At 34.5% G+C, this 19,646-nt stretch overlaps 1 protein-coding gene across 7 annotated transcripts in view; it reads left to right on the top strand.

The window, feature by feature from the left end:
• LOC119834709 (protein turtle) overlaps positions 1-19,646 on the top strand; it is a 50,911-nt gene that overhangs the window by 24,846 nt on the left and 6,419 nt on the right. For 4 of the 7 annotated variants that reach the window (XR_005288016.1, XR_005288017.1, XM_038359168.1 and 1 more), the window contains exons 2-13: positions 9,774-9,899; positions 12,133-12,275; positions 13,884-14,030; positions 14,620-14,755; positions 15,022-15,263; positions 15,413-15,683; positions 16,009-16,269; positions 16,417-16,487; positions 16,988-17,179; positions 18,247-18,468; positions 18,657-18,765; positions 19,090-19,173. Coding sequence is in view for 5 of the 7 variants with exons in the window: in XM_038359168.1 (XP_038215096.1) it covers positions 9,827-9,899; positions 12,133-12,275; positions 13,884-14,030; positions 14,620-14,755; positions 15,022-15,263; positions 15,413-15,683; positions 16,009-16,269; positions 16,417-16,487; positions 16,988-17,179; positions 18,247-18,468; positions 18,657-18,765; positions 19,090-19,173 (1,951 nt within the window). In the remaining 2 variants the exon portion in view is untranslated. Of the gene's footprint in view, positions 1-8,156; positions 8,353-9,773; positions 9,900-12,132; positions 12,276-13,883; positions 14,031-14,619; positions 14,756-15,021; positions 15,264-15,412; positions 15,684-16,008; positions 16,270-16,416; positions 16,488-16,987; positions 17,180-18,246; positions 18,469-18,656; positions 18,766-19,089; positions 19,174-19,646 lie in introns of those variants that run through there. The other 3 variants (XM_038359169.1, XM_038359170.1, XM_038359171.1) reach the window with 3 other exon arrangements.

The raw sequence follows: 19,646 nt of genomic DNA, 5'->3' as shown, positions 1-19,646 counted from the left end.
GGGTGTGGTACTTCCCCGGTGCGAGCTGGCCCAATTCGTGCCGAAGCGTGCTCGACTACCACATACAAAAATGTTCCTAAAATGTTCATGTTAATTTATCGGTCTATTGAGTTTCATAAATAATATATAATAAATATCCTATTCATCAAACCCTTTACAATCAAGGTCTTTTGAGGATATAAACAATAAACATTGGTTTCTCCACACGTACTACTCAAAGATGTTCAAAATAACGTAATTTAAAATATTTTACCATAATTCAATTACCTTTGTTACCATTTCCATTAAACATGCAAATCACGGCACTTAGAAAAAGTTTTATTACCTTTTAAATCTCATTACAAGCCACTGCATATGTTTTCTATGAATAAAAAATTCAAATACTTTCTTATAAATTCAAAACACAACTGATATGAAAAATAACCACCAGTAGGTTCTTAAATTCTATCATCATGTGATCCGCAAATCAAACAGTTTTCGTATTTCTCCAGTAAGCCACACCCCCCAACCTCCCTCTTCCTATTTGCACTGATAAAACTGAAATATCCCATTCACGTTAGGATATTATATTTATGTATTTACTTATTTGTACCTATAATGCATTTATTTTTATCTGTATTTTTCAAATACACATCATATAACAAAACATAAAATAAACGAGTAATTTTTATAAAAATATTTATGCATAATATATGAAAATGTTGCTTTTCTATTCCTTTAACAATCTGCTAAAAAGAGTATCAGTCAATAAAATATGTTGACGAACATTTTACACCAAAGTTAATATTACTAAAAGCTCTTTACTTTTACGTATTTATAATTTTGAATAATGAAGCGATATTCGTCATCAATCTAAAAAGACAACTTATTTTCAAACCAAAATGACAGAAACAAGAGAAAAAAATCACTAAATAACATACAATGCAATTATAATACCATCGCAATATTGAACTACAAGTGACTGTGTCAAGTACAGATCAGAAACAAGAATTAATTATTATCATAACAACAAACACCCGACTACTATTTAGTTTTATATTAAGAGTGTCAAGTGTGATGTTATTTGGAATACCAAACCCCAGTAAATCAACGGTAAAAATATATTTAAGTATTTTACTACCACACACGATATATTTTGAGATTAGTTTTTAGCACAAAAATTCTAAATTTTTATTTTTGTGTATCCAGTGCGACTCTACTACTAAGACAAACCTATTTACACCACTCACATAAAAATATGAAAAGCCGTATAAGGCGTATCTAAATAATATTCATCCGTACATAAATACATTTGGAAAACATAACCCTCCTTCTGTCGCAGGTGGGAAATTATATTTTAAAATGAAAAACATTTATTATGACACATAACAAGAGATATAACAATTGTAAAAATTGCGTCAACAAGCAGTGTATTTCGCATCATGCCTCTCCGCTTTCCACAAAACTAATTAAAACTTTCAGACATCATTCAACTTTCATAAAAAAATCCCAGGTAAAAAATCGCGAACTCTCTAGTTCTCAAAGGGAATATTTATGAGGTGAAACTTAGTATTGTTCTTTTAATAAGTTAATAAAATAAGTGTTCTATATTTTTTCGATGTTTAATTTAAATCATTTAATCTATTATGAAAATATAGTCGTAATATACATACGAAGGTTTAAATAAATAACTGAAAATTTATAAATACTTTTAAATTTCACGTCTGGTGGAAAACCATAAGAATGAACAGTGAATTTGGTATCGTGGATCGTGTCTTTCATGATATGCATGACGTTAATAAATAGCAACGTGGTTAGGAGACAAGCCTTGGCGCTTTTACCTTGGAGCTCTGCTACCCTGACAACTTCTAGGAAAATGGGAAATAAAATCTGATTTATTTTAATTATTTTATATACGGTAAGGGCTTAAAAGAGTTTATATCCAGAACGTTCTAATTTATCTATTATTTCACATTGACCAAATATTCAAATCATATTATCGTGTTTAAATTCGTACGTGTTGAAAATTCGATGTGTATATAATCCTTAACTAAAATATAAAAGCACGTCATATTTTTCAGAGGCCAGTGTATTGAATTGTTCATTTTCGCCGTTTTGACGCGAGTGCGGCTTCGGACCACGGTACACGCCGCCTGCCGATAATTAAAACCGGCGAAGTTGATTACAAGGTTGAGTTTTAACCCCTTTAAAATGTTTAAATTAACAGGCAAAAAATATGGATTACACGAGTACACGCTATAATTCCTCTAACTTATTCACTTTTTTATTTTCAAATAGTATCAAGCAAAACTTTTAAGAAATGAACAATGTGTTCATGAGACGGGATTCCAATCAATGTATAGCGCAAAATGAGGTTCTAATCCCGCATCTCTTTTAAGTCTTTATATTATGCAAATAATTTACTTTTACTTATATATCGTTGGGGTTTGGAGGGTGAAGTTTTTATTTTTATTAACATAAAACGTATGCGTAGTAAAATTATAAAAATCAATTAAAATTCCATCAAGTTATTTAGTGTATTTTAAAACGATTATACTTTTCATCTTTTGTGAAAATGATTGCTCTGTCTTTGTTTAAACGTCGCGCAGTTGAGCACTCGAACAAAAACTTCTACAGATCAAGAAAAGACTTGAAATACAAAATAAAAAGTTGATAGTAATATCCCACTGGCGATACTAGAGTTCTTAAGTTTTCTTTATTTCTTCTTAGTCGCCAGTTTAAAGTGTTTCTAGATAAATCTAATTTTACCTGACGCTCGGCGCGGTATCGCAAATTAATACAGGATATATCAAGTTCGAGCTTAACGTTGAACGCCTTCACCGGATATTGCAAGCTTCTGTTGAGTTTCACTGAATTATCCTTCTCCTATTTGTAAATGAGCTACAAATACAAATTTACTATGTATTTATGAATTCAAGCAATTTAAAAAATCTCGATGTTTGATACGTAGTTTATTATTCCTCGAATATAACAAGTATGTCAGGTGGTTGTCGTGTGTTCGATAAAGCGCTCCTTATTGAAAAATATCTCCTCCAAAATATAATAAAGTGCGTCATTAACATGTACTTGAAATTCAGCGACAGCTGCGTCTGTCGGCTTCAGCTACAGATTGATTGGTGACGCGCCGCAGCGAACCGCCCCTATCATATCTTATCTAGCTACGGCATTGTTTTGACACGCTACTCGCTGCTACGGACTGATATTAACTCGTACAGTAATAATTTACATGTATGGTCTAATAGCTAAATTATGCATACAACTATCGGGATAACGTTTGTATATTAAATAATTACGTACATAGAATATCCAGTAAGTATTATTTATAATCACGTATCCAATAAAACTAAATAATTGATAAGCGTATGCCATACACGGTACACCCACAATATAACCTGACCTCAATTATGCTATATGGAAATTGAAAACATAAAAATGTAAAATAATGAATTTTGTAAGTAAGTTGTTTTGTAAGCATATTTTTTAAATATTCGTATAATGGGATATATGTTTACAAGCTTAAGGTTTCAAGAACCGAGCCTTATTTGTACCTGAACTTTTCAAGGACTATTCATTAACAGATTGTTTATATTTTTACTCAGACAGTAATAGGCTACATATTGTGTATGAAATTTTCCCCGATTTAATAATAATGATAGACAGAAAATGAGTATCTTTTCGAAATGTTTTCTTCCTTTACGCCTTTATAAATTTCAGTAGCTAGTAAAAGGAAATATTACACCTATGATTAAGTTTCGTTGAACTCGTAAGAAAAATGGAAACACGTTTTGTTCAATTTCTTTTAATTCATATAAGAGCAATAAATATACAATTATAAAAGCAATGAAATTTCGCTGTAAAAATTTCAAACATTTTTCATTTGTCGTACGTAGGTAGGTATCTCTTGGGATTCTTTGTGTTCCTACACTTAATCAAATAAATTGTCTCGTGGAACGAAGATAGGTTTATAATCGGATATTTGCGGAATGTGTTGAAAAACGTCGGTTGATAAAGTGTATCGGCACGCGGCAGTCACCATCACGTCGAACCGTGAAACACGCCGACAGGTCACAATTATCTGTTTCAACAAACCTATTTAGCGAATATTGTTCCACATGATTTCCATTAATAGTTTCCCTTGCTTTGAACTCTCTTACTTATTCCCTTTAATATTAGTAAGTCTATTTTAATATGAGAAACCTTATATTAAATCTCTATATCAGGCACCCATATTCTATTCGGATTTGGATTGATGTAAAGTTGCAAACATATTTTTTGGGTTCCCATAAGAAAATGTAAAATCTTATAAATTATTAACGGGAACTTGCTAACACAATAAAAGAAAAATTTTTAGCCAAAGGTGCAAGGCAATGGAACAATGTGTTATAACATGAATATTTGTTCTGTACACACTTAAATATTTTTCTATAAATTTTTAAAATGATTTTAAGACAGAATTATTATTTTTACATAACACAATTAAAGTTCAGGGGCTTAAGAAATAGAGTCGAATATTTGTTATATTCGAAATTAGTGAAATTCGTAGTTTTAACATAGTGTCATAGAAAAACATTTTTGAAAGAATAGGTTATAAATCTATCATCCTTTATAAAAACGTGTGTTTAATTTCTGAAAGAATGTCAGACACTTGATCAAAGGGGCTTTATCCAGAATTCAATAAAGGAAGGTTTGTCTCGAATACCAGCAAAGCTCTTAGAATATGAGGAAATCATTTGAATTGCTTTTAAATATAGAAGAATTTAAGTATTTCTAATATACTCGTACCCATATTTTATAACAATAGATATTATGTATCTATGGATGGATTATATTATACGTGTTGAGCTCAGGGAAAAATAACACAATGCCGAGGTATGAAGGACTTAGTTTTATGAATAAATGTAATTATACACTTATTGTAATAAATAACAATTTTTTCTTCGGTTTCTATTTATTCGGTTTTCTTGAAATATACTCACAGTGTGGTATGAAAGCAAATATTTTTAATAGTTTGTTTATATGTACATTGAATTCGTAAAGCTTATTATATGATTATATTTATATATTTTACCTTAATGTTTATAGAAACAGACGCGTTTGTCGGGGCTTTTACGCAAATCACTCGGATATTTAATTAAATATTTACATGGAGATGTATAGGAGGAGGGTGAATACAGAAATGCTTGTCTGATGTATATGTACCTACATATTTTTCGGCAGTCGTGCAAAAATAATGTTTATCGTTTTATAAGGTCGTTTACTAGCTACGTTTTTTGGAAGATGGCTGCTATTTACTTTATATGCATCATACGTAATTTATATCTTCAACCTTTCATTTTAGGGTCTAAACTAATGAATATACGTTCTAATAAATACATATTTGTTATCAAAACTAACACGTCACATCTCTTTCCAAAACTTATTAGAACGTTTTGTCTCCCCGGACGCAAAATGCAGGGTCTTATAAGAGGGACGTCGATGTGTGTCTGTCTGTTTGTAACATCATAGCTTAGTGGATAGACCGATGTCGAATAGGTTTATTTTTCATTTGAAGCCAGTTTCTTAGGTATGTTTGATGAAAATGAGCCAAAAGCCGCCACAAAATGACAAAATGTGTAAGAAAATATTTTTTTTTAACAACTCTCTCACTAAGAATATCCGATGCATGGGCTTAACTAGTAAAATACTACTTATATAGTTTAGGTGTATAAAAATATAAAATGGGGACTGGGTTTTTTTATTTAATGCTATTAAACCGATGAATAAATCTGCAGGCAAAAAACTCGTCCTCTGATTCTGTACCTAAGAGTTTCATTGAATTGAATGTAGATTTTCCTGCTAGCAAAGTTCAGTAATTGACGATGAAAGCGTTGCAATCAAATATCATAGAATTAGTGATACAAACGTTCTTTTGAAGCGTGGTGCGGTGGTCTAAAAGAAGTAATCCGCTTTGGCGACAGCCACAACTTTATCGATAGCTCTTCTGAATTCTCAACTTTAAACTTGCACGCCGTGTCCCGACTAAAGAGAAATAGGATCCATATTGAACCAACTTACAGAGTTACAAAGTTCGCAATTTTTTCCAGAATATAAAATACGTTACATGCAACAAATTTATTTCCAATCTTCGTATTTTTCTTCGTATTTTTTACACTCATGTCATAAACATTTTAGTATATTATAAGCTGCGACTCTCTCTAGTGTTACTTTCGTAGGTTTAGCTATATATTATTATATATACGTAAGTCTATAAGTTATATTATATTATATGGGTCTGTAGGTACAATTTATAGTCTGTTAGCCATAAAAAAATAATGTACTAAGTTAAAGGGACTACAAGAGCATAATGACGTCGACGACGCACTGTGATTTTTTTTTCTGCCGTATCAAATCTGGATGTGTTTTCAACACACTATGAAATTAGCATATATCCTGAGGGGGATTATAACTTTTTCAGTTTTTTTTATCAAATGATGAGCGTATTTTATAATATCCTAAAGTGTTTTAAAGTATATACTTTAAAACATTATAAAATACGCTTTTAGCTTATGTAGAACTTAACTTCTCTAATTGACTAATAATAAATGTAAATGATTTGAGTTGCTTTTCATTTTACTCAAATTTATATCAAATATATTTTACCCACAGTCAGTATCCGAGTGACATTACTTTTACCACCATTAAATTATCAATTGTACATGCTACTACGCATTTAAATTTAAATATAGATTTTTTATAATTCATGCTGTTATGGCACGCGATTTCTCCTACGAACTATCCCGCAGGCACAAGCTGGCTGGCTTTTATAGCTAAAGTAGGTATGTGTTATTCAACTACATAAGCAAAACCATTGCCAAATATCACCAAAACCCGTTTAGTGTTTCTGACGGAAAAGTATAGTTACTTAAAAAATATAAATCCATACTTTTTTACAAACTTTCGTTTATGTTGGAATACTAGGACGTAGGACTGCAAAACGGTTTCTCTGAAAGCACATGCGTCACAACGTCACAAGTAAAGTCGATGAAGGACAGCACACTATGACGTGTAAAATACTACATTACACTAACGTAGTAACTATTTAGTAATCTGTGACATACGAGCACTATTAACATAATCATAGTACGAGTATGAATAGTTTCATGTTGTATAGATTGTAAAATTCCAGAATTTTTTGTCTTTGATGTATGTAAGTCAATTCTTATTAAAGAAGCAATGCGAGGTTATAAATAAAAAATACGATAAAATTATTTTGATTCGAAGTGTATAATCTGGGTGATTTCATTTATATTCATAGAAGAATCAATTCTAAGCGTATTTAAGTCAAAATGTACTTATTTGCATTTCTCACATACAATATAGCGCGAGCGCCCATGCTCACCTTTGTAATGCCTCAGTTAATCAAATATAGTGGATTTTATTGTTTCACATGCATTGAACACATTATAACTGTTTAATCTCTTTTAGTACTATATTTCAATGTAGTATTGAGTGTGACTTAAATATCTTATATTGAAAAGCCTCATTTTTATTTGTTTTTATGTGAAATCGAATGTTGACGTTTTTGATTTTCCGTTATATCTACTGACTTTTGAAAGTCGCTGTCACCAATTGATAGAAAGAACAAATATTTCCAAAGAGGAAACGTCTTGGAGCGGGCGATCTCTATTTCTTTTTATGACGTTGAACAAATTGCGTATAAGATTTGTTTTCAATTTCTATCAGTATTTTCATATTTTTATAAGTAGGTACCTATAACTAATAGTTGTTGCTACATGGATAAAATCTATTATGATATTTTGCTAACTATGATATTTTGTAGCAGTTAGCAGAAAATTTAAGATAAATATAGTAGTTCTCATAAATTTATGAGTTATGATAACTGACTAATTTGAAGAATGCAAAACAATTAAGCAAGGACATAAAATTCAAGTACATGTCTGATTATTCACGTAACCAGGTATTCGAATCCGCAGAAACATTGGATCTCTAAGAGTAGTACGTCATTAAAAGGTATTTATTTAGCATATTTTTATAAGCAACTCTAAAGTCGAGTCGAGTCGAGTCGCAGGCCGCAACCGAGCAGAGCTATCAGCACGTGAGCCTAGCACCGGGGACCATTCATGTGGGGCGGCGGCCTGCGCGCGCACCGATCAATACGGCAGCAACGGGCGGGCAGTGCCCGGCCCGCCGCGCGACCTCTCGCACGCGCCACGCCGCGCCTCGAGCCCATGACCGCCCTCCACAGATGACGGAGCCCGTCCGCACCATACGACATCGCCGATCTCACCCCATACACAGCACGCTCCGACTTACCGCGCTCCCCATAGCGCGATCAAACACTGTGACGATAAGGTAGGAAATCGATAATACCCGCACCGGGCTGTTGACCGCTGCCCGTCGAGGAACCCCTGGTATTCTTAAGAGCATGCTCGTGATTGCTAAAATTTGGAAAGATGAAGCTTCTAGGCCACATCGATACAGAATATTGGGTGAACAAGCATAGCCATATTCCGCCATCGTCATATTATCTATTCTAATGTCGCAGGAATCCCCGGGGAAAGCTTTTCGGCGTGGCCGAAATTGTATATTATAAAAGGGAACATAGATTTTGTTTAAACGAATAATATATTAAAGCATTTCTGAAACATTAGAAAATATAAGCGTACCAAATAGCTATATCAATTATCACTTAGGAATATTAAGATTTTATTTCATAGTATACAATATATACTCATAATAGGTATTCAAATAAAAGAATATTTTAAATTGTTAAATACAAAATTATGAATATATTATTTATAAAAATAAAAAAAATATATTATCGTACTATTACTGTGTTATCCAAGTTAACTAAGCTACATTTAATAATTTAATATTATTACTGTATATAACCTACCTAAAGAAAGTAGTACGGCATGGGAACTGTTAAAATGATGCAGTGCAATTATTCTGATGGTAACGAATACAGTCCAAGGACGTGCTACACAAAGGCTACAATACCACGTAGAAACACTATTATAACTTGGGTATATACATTATATAGTGTACACATATGTTTCACAAGATGTTGATTTTTTTTTTCTTTTGCAGTGAACTTTTGCAAATTGAATATCAGTCTTGTATGCTTATCAATTATTATTTATATTAAAATAATATAGGAAGATCATACACATGTCAGCTTTCATAAAACTTTTCAATTGTATAATGTAAAGTAAATACAGCTTAACATAAGCTCGTAAGCGTTGCTTAACAATATGTATTCCAAACATTATTTTTTTGCTTAACATTTTTTCAAAGTGATTTTTTTCAGTTTAAAAAATATACATCTATAAAAAAATCTACTGTAGAAACCTCATAAAGCATAATGCATGTTTGGAAAGCAATTACTGTGGCACAAATCAATGTGGCATGGATATAATATCTAGGCAGTGTAGGTGGTGCAGCGAAGTATTTCGTCAATCACCAAAAGTCTCCAATTTATTTAGTCTCCAATTTATCCAACAAAATTTTTCATCAGGACAATTGTTACATTCCATTCAATCAATCCAAAACATGCTAAAGACGAAAACCGCGAAGATTGTCAATCGATCCTCTTCTGTAATTTAGTGGCATTGTGCCCAATCAAAAAATCCTTAATCGCATGTTTTCACTGCAAAATCTATTATAATTTACACAAATACTATTATTATTTCCTCACGTTTCTTTCATTTGTTCATTTCATTTGTTATTGTTTAGGATTTGTTCTTGTACTGAAATATTGATATTTGTTATAGGTGATGCACCGAGGATGAGTCGCCGCGCGCGGCCGTGACATGGGAGCGCAGGCATGGGCTGGCGCGCCGAGCAAACGCCGCACATCGCCGCCGGCCTGCTCCTTCTGCTGCTAGTCTACCTGCCGGGTTAGTATGATCTTTGAATGTGGGGAATCTTGTGGTGACCTTTAATTTTTGAAAGTGGGAGTCGAACACGCTTCAGCACAAATTTGGCCAGCTTGCACCGGAAAGGTACCATATACCCATAGAATATTGGCGTGAAATATAAATATGTATATGCTGCTGTATTTGGTTCGGTGACTGGATGGAAGCCGGAGGCCTTTATCCTTGCGCTCACCCTTCCCCGTCCATATATTTTATTCCCACTAACAAATTTATCCGTGATCACTTACCATCAAGCGAACCACCAGCACAGCATAAAAAATATCCCTTGAATTAGGGCATTTAAAACATATCATCGTACCTACACTTTAACTTTTTTACTGAGATGTGGTCAGGCATTTTATTATGTAGATACTTTCAATATCTCTTCTTTGTTATTTAATAGAAAACTAGCATTGACAGTCCAGTTTATCCTACCATATTCTTGAATTCCAAGCTTTATTAACTTCATGCGCTACGCAGATCGCTAATTTCTAAAAATAAGAAGCGGTATACTAACCTTTTTTATACGTACATCTTTTAAATAATTATTTAAAGAAGTGCTTAATTTATTCATTGAAATATCTATCGCTATTATTACTTAATAGTATTTTCATATAAAATTTTCAGCAATACTTTAGTTAACATAAAGTAAATTACAATGTTCTATTACAATTCAACTTTGCAACTTTATGGCTGAAACATAGGCGTCTGAAGTAAAATTAATCACATTTTCAAACAACATCTCAATATTGTTCTAGTTTGTAAAGTTTACTAATTACAATTTGAGAAATTATCACATAGCAACATGTTTTACTTTAACAGGACAACACAGATATAGAGCCGCGAAACTGAATTAATCGGAGTATTATTTAATGTTTTTCAGTAAGGGTTGGATTTATTTAAATTGATTCGAAATATTGTTTTATTTATCTATACTTCCCTACTATTATAATTATTATCCCTACTATTATAATATTACTAGCTGCGCCCCGCTGTTTCTCGTAGGAATATCGGAATAAAAAGTTGCCTATGTGTTATTTCAGTTGTCCAGCTATCTGCGTACCAAATTTCATTGCAATCAGTTCAGTAGTTTTTGCGTGAAAGAGCAACAAGCATACACACATACTACATATACTTACAAACTTTCGCATTTATAATATTAGTAGGATAGGATGTTAGGATAAATGACAATTCAAATTTGTTTATTACGCCTTTTCGCCAAATCTAAAATGCAATTAAATTTGATATAAAGATAGTTTTCGACCCGGAAATCCTACGGGAACAGGTACTATGTGGAGAAAACCCCGGGACTGTATTTTCCTTTGCTTACGCAACGCGGGCGGAAACTTGAAGCCTGTTTTACACACCACACAACACCAGTTTTACAAGTGTTTTATATGGGTGAATCTGACCACTTAAAGGGGCTTGCTTTGGCAGGTGAGCCATCTGATGATAAGTAGTCAAAAGTCTTTGCCATCAAAAATAAATACATATATGCTGCCCCTTTTTAGGAAATAACTTCCTCAACAAAAAGTTTCAATGTTCAAAAAATAGACAGAATTAAAAAAAAAACAAACATTATTCTTACAGGAAGTATCGATATTAGATATTATGGATGAATAGGTTTCTATATCCAATGTCCATTACAGGTATTAGCCGTACCTAAGGTACAACAATATAGACAATACGATCCCACACATCAAGGCTAGATTTCAATGTTAGCTCATAACAATGCTGAACCAAGGTAACTCTGATTAGTTCATGTGGGTGTACTGTGTACCTAGTTAATACTTGTAGATCAATAGGTAGTTTGAATAAGCTTTTCAGATACATAATTGAGTTCCAGTCACTAAAACGTATTACATTATCATCGGCATTGAATTATCTTCATCCGTTTTATTTAAATAAATTTAAATTTAGATAAAGTAACAATATGACAACTTTTATTGTGGTAGTAACTAAATCGATGAATATTAAAGTTCTGAGAGCCTCTACAGTGCAAATGTATTTCAAAATCATTCACAGATGTTCTTTCGGCGGTGCGGTTCGGTGAACTATATAAACTATCTAGCTATCTAATTCTGTCTAGAAACGTTTTAAAATTAATTATCTGCAAAAGCCTTATACGCGCTAATTAGATTGACATAGAAATTAATTAGCCTTAATATTTAAGGCATATGATTTGTTTGATTGCAAATCTACTGGTTTTTTATAGTTACTTGCCACCAAGACCACCAAGATGCTGTGCACATCACAGCCATCCTCGGCGAGAGCGTGGTGTTCAACTGCCAGGTGGATTTCCCCGAAGACATACCCGTGCCGTACGTGTTGCAGTGGGAGAAGAAGGTAGGCGAAACGGTACGACGGCCTACACTCCACTGTTACATTACAAAGCTGCTCATCTATCGTGTGTGTTTCTGTTTAGTAAAGGTCGGCTCGTCTCCTCGACGCGCTGCGCAGACTGTAAAGTATAATCTCGCTTGTGTCCTCTGGGACACTTCGTAACGTCCCGTGCTAGTGGTAAAGCGGGCGCCGTAGGCCGGGAGCTCGCCCCGCGACCGCCCCGCGCGCGCCCTCTCTTGTGCTTACAAATTTCAGCATTGACGTAGAATAACAAACTTTTGTATTGATTGCAAAAAATTTGCTGCTCCTATTATTTAATCTTTCAACTGCCTGTGAATTTGGCATAATATAAGTGAACTACTTATTTTTTATGCATAAAAATGGATATACTTCATATTCCAAATAATTATGATGGCAAATATGTTTTTCTTTTTGTAAAATAGCTGGTCAGTATTTTCTAGCTTACAAGTGAATGCTCAAATTTGTATGCGCTTATTATGTGATGCCTCTTCAACGTATTGCCTACGTATTGTCGCGTTCGTCGCCCACCGACCGGACATATAACACCACAGTGACAAAGACCTTAGAAACGAGTCCGAGAGAGCAGCAGACCCCCGTTACATAACGAACATACACATACACAGTCACATGTTACGATTACTTTATTTACCAATTGCAATATCTTTTTATTTTTGGGGTGCACCAATTTCTATTGAGATAGTATGGGAAGCACGTAGCTTTTGCCTTAGCTGGAAGAAAGCAAATCTGTTTTAAATTTGTGACATAATCCACGCTACACATTAGGACGCGAGACCGTACGTTTTGGCGTTTCTATATGTTAACGTTGTATTATGTTGCGAATTTGTTTTGTTTTCTGTTCGGTGAAAGTTTGATAAGGCTAACACGGGGCACGCGCACTCCCTCGCGCACTGGCGGTGGTTCTGTCTGTCTCTCTTCCTGTGGCTGTGGGCTGTACCCACGCTGTATCTGCCAGTCTAGTAATATGTATATATATATAGTTTTTCCACGTCGCGATGGCGGAAGGAATAGTTGTTCTGTGTGCAATTGTAATATAGCTTCTCTTATCTTTTACTTTATACTTTTATCAAATGAAACGTATGAGATTGCGCAATGTTGACGCATAACAACTATCACACATCAACCACCCTCGTGAATTCGTATCTATACAACTCTGAACGTATTTCTTAATCTAAACTGTATTGCATGTCATAACCGTTGATTTCATGTTATCTCATTTCGCATGAACATAACTCTGTATTTACACAAGCTTTTGTTCTAAGTACACATACGTTTCCGAAGCTTTTACGGGCTTTACGCGAGACAAGTATCAAATTATGAATGTTGTTTTTGTCATTGTTCAATGTATTATCATTTTATGACACTCGCATGCTTATCTAGATAGTTTTTGTTGGTATTTAGTACTCAATACATCTTCCTAAGACAAGACATTGTAACGGCGTATTGTAAATATATGGTCGTATATTGAATTGTGATAGATGTAGTAAGCGAGCAATTGTCGTCGAATCTTGTAGTTAGTAAGTAACAGGAAGGTGTACACCGCGCCGGTGTAAATATGGTATTAACATATTGCGATGTATATAGGGACAGGATATACCGATCTACATCTGGTACGAGAGCTATCCAACGCACAGCGGAGAAGGTTATGAGGGCAGGGTGTCGCGGGTCGCTCCTGACTCGCCGTACGGCGCGGCTAGCCTCAACCTCACTAATATACGAGAGTCAGACCAGGTACATCCTACGTATCTTAATATATATAAGTACCTTAAATTTTCAATTTCTTTTTAAAGGATTTCAAACAATTTAATGAAATAATGAAAAAAAAATGTGGCTCAATTAATTAGAACACAAAAAAAAGATCTTTTTAGAACCTATACAGTTCTTATAAAGCCGTTAATTATTATATCAGACTTCTACGATATATTTTCGGAGTTGTCGCATATCATGATAAATGTTTACAAACATTTATATTAATTAAAGTCAATCTCGTAATTTATTCAATTTAATAATAATTAATTAGTCGGAACAAAACGGTTTGGCTGACCGGTTCTATTGATCAACTGACGCCTACGCGTCATTTTGCAAAATTCTTAACGACAAGAAATATTTTATGCAGAAAAACAAAAAGTTATTCCCGTTCTTTTTTTTTTAATCTCTTTCATTGTTTTCGGAATTCGCGAGTCATTAAAATTTGTTAAGGAGTTCATTTATTTATTTTAAACACTTTATTGTGCTGTCAACGTAGCAAAAATAAATACAATGAAAAGGAATATTAAGTAAAGCGTCAAATTCCACTTGATGAGTATGTTATTTATCCCAGGGATGGTACGAGTGTAAGGTGGTGTTCCTCAATCGGTCACCGAATCAACACAAGAACGGCACGTGGTTCCACTTGGATGTGCACGCTCCACCTCGCTTCTCCATCACGCCGGAAGAGATTATATATGTTAATTTAGGTGCGTAAATATGACATATAGGTCACGTTTCACAATTCAACACACATGCTTTTATAATCATATCAGGGTCATATTCATTGTGTCACGTACCTATATAAACATGTCTTTGAATTACCTTTATCATTTTTTACTTAATATAATCCTTGAAAATAGAATTACCCAACAATATTCTCTATTTAACTAATACTCGATTTATGAAAATTATTAAGAAATATACACATTCTGAGTATCTTCTTCGTTATGCCAACTATGTTTGGAAATCTTAGGAGATGCCATTATACTCAACTGCCAAGCAGAAGGCACACCAACGCCAGAGATTCTGTGGTACAAGGACGCGAATCCCGTGGAGCCATCTGGCACAGTTGGTATCTTCAATGATGGAACCGAACTGCGCATCAGCAACATACGACACGAAGATATCGGAGACTACACGTGCATCGCGCGCAACGGGGAGGGCCAAGTGTCGCACACCGCCCGCGTTATCATCGCTGGTGGAGCTGTCATCACTGTAAGTGCATTTTAGAGGATTATGAATCAGAGATCAAATTAAGTATGAAAAGAAATGTCATTATTTTAAATTTCTGGCACAAACACTCTTGCTATCACTATTCGGTACCTGTGTCCTATAGATTTTTAATAAAACTCAATGATATACAGATGCCACCAACAAACCAAACAAAGCTGGAAGGAGAGAAAGTCCAATTCTCATGCGAAGCTAAGGCACTACCCGGAAATGTTACGGTTAAATGGTTTCGCGAAGGCGCCCCGGTTGCTGAGGTGGCGGCTTTGGAGACACGGGTTACAATACGAAGAGATGGCGCTTTAGTAATCAACCCTGTCGCTGCTGACGATTCGGGACAATATCTATGTGAAGTGTCGAATGGCATCGGAGACCCGCAGAGCGCTTCAGCTTATTTGAATGTAGAATGTAAGTATTCATAACAGAAGTATTCGAGACGAGAAAATATTCGAGTTCTTATACATGGAATTGGAAAAGTATTTAAAATATAAAATACATTGCATTTTTGAATTACGATGTAATTGTCGCAAAAGATTTCATATTGAATTCTAATTTCAAATTTGACAAAGACGATTTAAAACGTAGGTACTAAAGCAATAAGTGCTACAAGTATTTTACAATTGACACATTAGAATGGACAATACAATACGGAAACGCTAGATTAAATTTCACAAATGTACGTGTTGTTGCACACACTGCCCATATACGATTTCAATACCCAATTGTTTTATAGATCCAGCAAAAGTGACATTTACACCGACGGTACAATACCTACCATTTCGATTGGCGGGAGTAGTGCAGTGCTACATAAAGGCGAACCCACCCCTGCAGTACGTCACGTGGACGAAGGACAAAAGACTTCTAGAGCCATATCAAACCAAGGACATTGTGATCATGAATAACGGATCCCTGCTATTCACTAGAGTCAATCAAAACCATCAGGGGCGATATACCTGCACACCATACAATGCGCAGGGCACTCAGGGATCTTCAGGTAGAAATATTTTGCCTTACGGTGGTTCGTAATTCTCTTGTTTTACACTAGTACATATGAAATGTATTGGCTTATTCTATCAATGGCCACTATAAGTTTTGATTCAAATAACATCGATATTGTATTTAAATAGATTATTTATTACAGGACCTATGGAAGTGCTTGTTAGAAAACCGCCAGTGTTCACTGTAGAACCGGAGCCATTGTACCAAAGAAAGGTAAAATAATAACTTAAATCAATCAGGTATATGTACATAACCATCGGCGGAAGAATTTTTGAAATAAGCGCGATCAAACAAACAAACTCTTCAGCTTTATAATCTTCTTATATATAAAATTCTCGTGTCACAATGTTAGTCTCTATACTCCTCCGAAACGGCTTGACCGATTCCTCTGAAATTTGGTAAGCATATTGGGTAGGTCTGAGAATCGGCTAACATCTATTTTTCACACCTCTAAATGATAAGAGTAAGGCAGAACAGCGTTTGCCGGGTGCAGCTAGTATTAGTATAGATTTTATAGGTAAAATATATTAATAAATAAAAGACTTAAAATGGTTATATGATTTTACTTTTGTATAATACAACAGTGGTTAATTATTTCAAAGCCCTAAGTACAGCTTATATTTGTCTAATGTAACCCTTCATTCCTTCAACATTTTAATACAAACATAGAACAAATCATAAAGGCAGTTCAACATCACGCACTTAACTCACAGGTCGGCGAATCAGTGGAGATGCATTGCGAAGCGCAAGAAGCGGAGGGCACGCAGCGGCCGACCGTGGTGTGGCGGCGGCGGGACGGGCTGCCGCTGCAGAAGAGCCGGGTGCGCGCGCTCGGCGGGAACATTACCATCGACACGCTGCGCCGACAGGACTTCGGCATATACCAGTGCGTCGCATCCAATGAGGTGAGTAGCTGGAACGTTACTTCTGTGAATTCGAGCAAATTATTTTGAATAGTTCCTTTACATCTACTAACGTAGTAGGTATTAAGTGGTCTCTGCCTCAACTTTTATAAAGAATTTCATTTAACTTCATTCGGCTATTAAATTTCGTTACTAACTTATGTATAAGACAAGAAAAGATAAAAAAATAAGTCTATTGTCATTTTTTCCATTGGTTAATGTAAAAAAATGTGTGGGATTCACACACGATAGAAGTGAAACTTCAGTAATATAAAATAGTATGTATATTTCTGTCTCATTCTTTGCCGGCTTCATTCTACACATTTTTATATTGGTGTCTCTTACCTGTCGCTTTTTCCGTTGCATCAGGTTTGAAATCACAACGATTCTAAAGAAGTTTCACTTCAAAAACCATTTACTTTCAATAAACGAATAAATACCCATCTTTTATAAGCACTTTTTATCTGAAAAAGTAATACTAAGAATTTCCAATATAAACTATTCGAACGAATTCCAAGTTTAATGAATGCTTTTCTATTAAAAAGCTAAATTAAACATAGCTTAACATACTCCAATAAGATTCCTCAACTAAATCAAACGTTTAATTTGGAACGTACTTTTTAGGGATGCTGGAATTTGAAGTATTTTAGATAGTTAGCTAGTTACAAGTGTTTACTAGCAAAGCATCTGCTCCTTTGCTTGCTCTGCAATAAAAAAAGCAATCAACACTTCATAGATTATTTTGTGCATCGGCTAACCTATTTAGTTTAAGAAAAGGTTTGAAATGACCATGTTTACAGTTACCTCTACATATATAAATTACTAGCTGCACCCGGCAAACGCTGTTCTGCCTTACTCTGATCATTGAGAGGTATGAAAAATAGATGTTAGCCGATTCTCAGACATGCCCGATATGCACACAAAATTTCATAAGAATCGGTCAAGCCGTTTGGGAGGAGTATGGCAACGAAAACTGTGACACGAGAATTTTATATATTAGATAGATTGACGCTAAACCCTGACAATGTCGATGAAAAACAGAATAACAAATAACACCATATTGTACACAGGTGGCAACGATAGTAGCAGACACGCAGCTCGTGATCGAGGGCACGCAACCGCACGCGCCGTACAACGTATCAGGCACGGCCACGGAGTTCCAGGTGACGCTGCGCTGGCAGCCCGGCTACGCGGGCGGCCCGGACTACAAGCAGGACTACACCATTTGGTATAGAGAGGCCGGCTTCTCGGAGTGGACCAAAGTACCCGTCACGCCGTCTGGAGCGACTTCTGTAAGCTGAAATAATAAATAATTCGTAAACGATAACAAAATGATAGTAAAACAAGCACAAGTAAAAATTTGTAAAAAGCTAATGGCAGTATATTTCAAATTATATTGATCGTATTTTGGATAACAAATGAAATGATACTTTCAAAAAATCAACAATCTGATCGGCAATTGTGTTTTTATCCTTTGCAGGTCACAATTAACAGGCTTCAACCAGGGACCACTTACGAATTCCAAGTCAACAGTAAGAATACAATAGGAGAAGGAATGATGAGCAAAGCTATTACAATAAGGACTCTTGGTAAGTTTAGACTTGGGCGTTATTGTGGTGAATTGAATTGAAATTATGTTATGGTTTATCTACTAACAAATTATAAACATTGAGTATATGATATGGTAATTAACATAGCTAAACATATGAATAAACATTGACAATATGAAATTAAAGAATATATACACACATGTCAAATTAATTAAATAATAAACCTTAACCAATACTAACAAAAAGTGATAACATTTTAACAATGTAGTGGTGTAAAATTGTAAAAAAAACTAATATTTCACTCCTGGTTTTGGGCGTAATATTAATTGGTAGGTAGTTGAATGAAGATTTTGCTTTTTGTAGATGTAGGCGCAAAACCAAAGGTGGCTCCGACGACTGCGGGACCCGTAGACGAAAAGATCTTTCAGAATGCTCCTGAAGGATCGGGTACTTACATAGAACAGTCTTATAGCTTCTTTTTGTAAATTAAAATAATTTATGTAGAATCATTTAAGTTATCATCTTTATGAAAGACAATTATTAATATGGTCTTTCACTCGTCTCTGGTCATTAGTGACTATCCCATTCTTTATTTCAATTGAAATACTTCCATTCAAATTAAAATGCTTTGATGATCCAATTCAATAAACTCTACAATGTAGTACTAATCATTTTATTGTGATTACTATTGGGTTGTGATTATCACTAGTATTATATACAATTTAATAGTAGCTTAAACACCGTTTTTTCATACTGCGAAACTCGAAACGAAAAGGCTTATAAATTCACTCTTTCGCTTGTTTGTTACTAACATTATTTTGTATTTTGTGTAATAACAAATGTACATATGTTTTAGTCTCGAATCATCATGCAAATCATGGTTTTCTAGTATGCTTATTTGTGATAAGATCTAAAAACAT

The sequence above is a fragment of the Zerene cesonia genome, chromosome 19 (genome assembly GCF_012273895.1).
Source record: "Zerene cesonia ecotype Mississippi chromosome 19, Zerene_cesonia_1.1, whole genome shotgun sequence".
Taxonomy (NCBI): Eukaryota; Metazoa; Arthropoda; class Insecta; order Lepidoptera; family Pieridae; genus Zerene; species Zerene cesonia.
The sequence above is the reverse complement of the archived record's forward strand: the minus strand, read 5'-3'. Positions and strand labels throughout refer to the sequence as shown.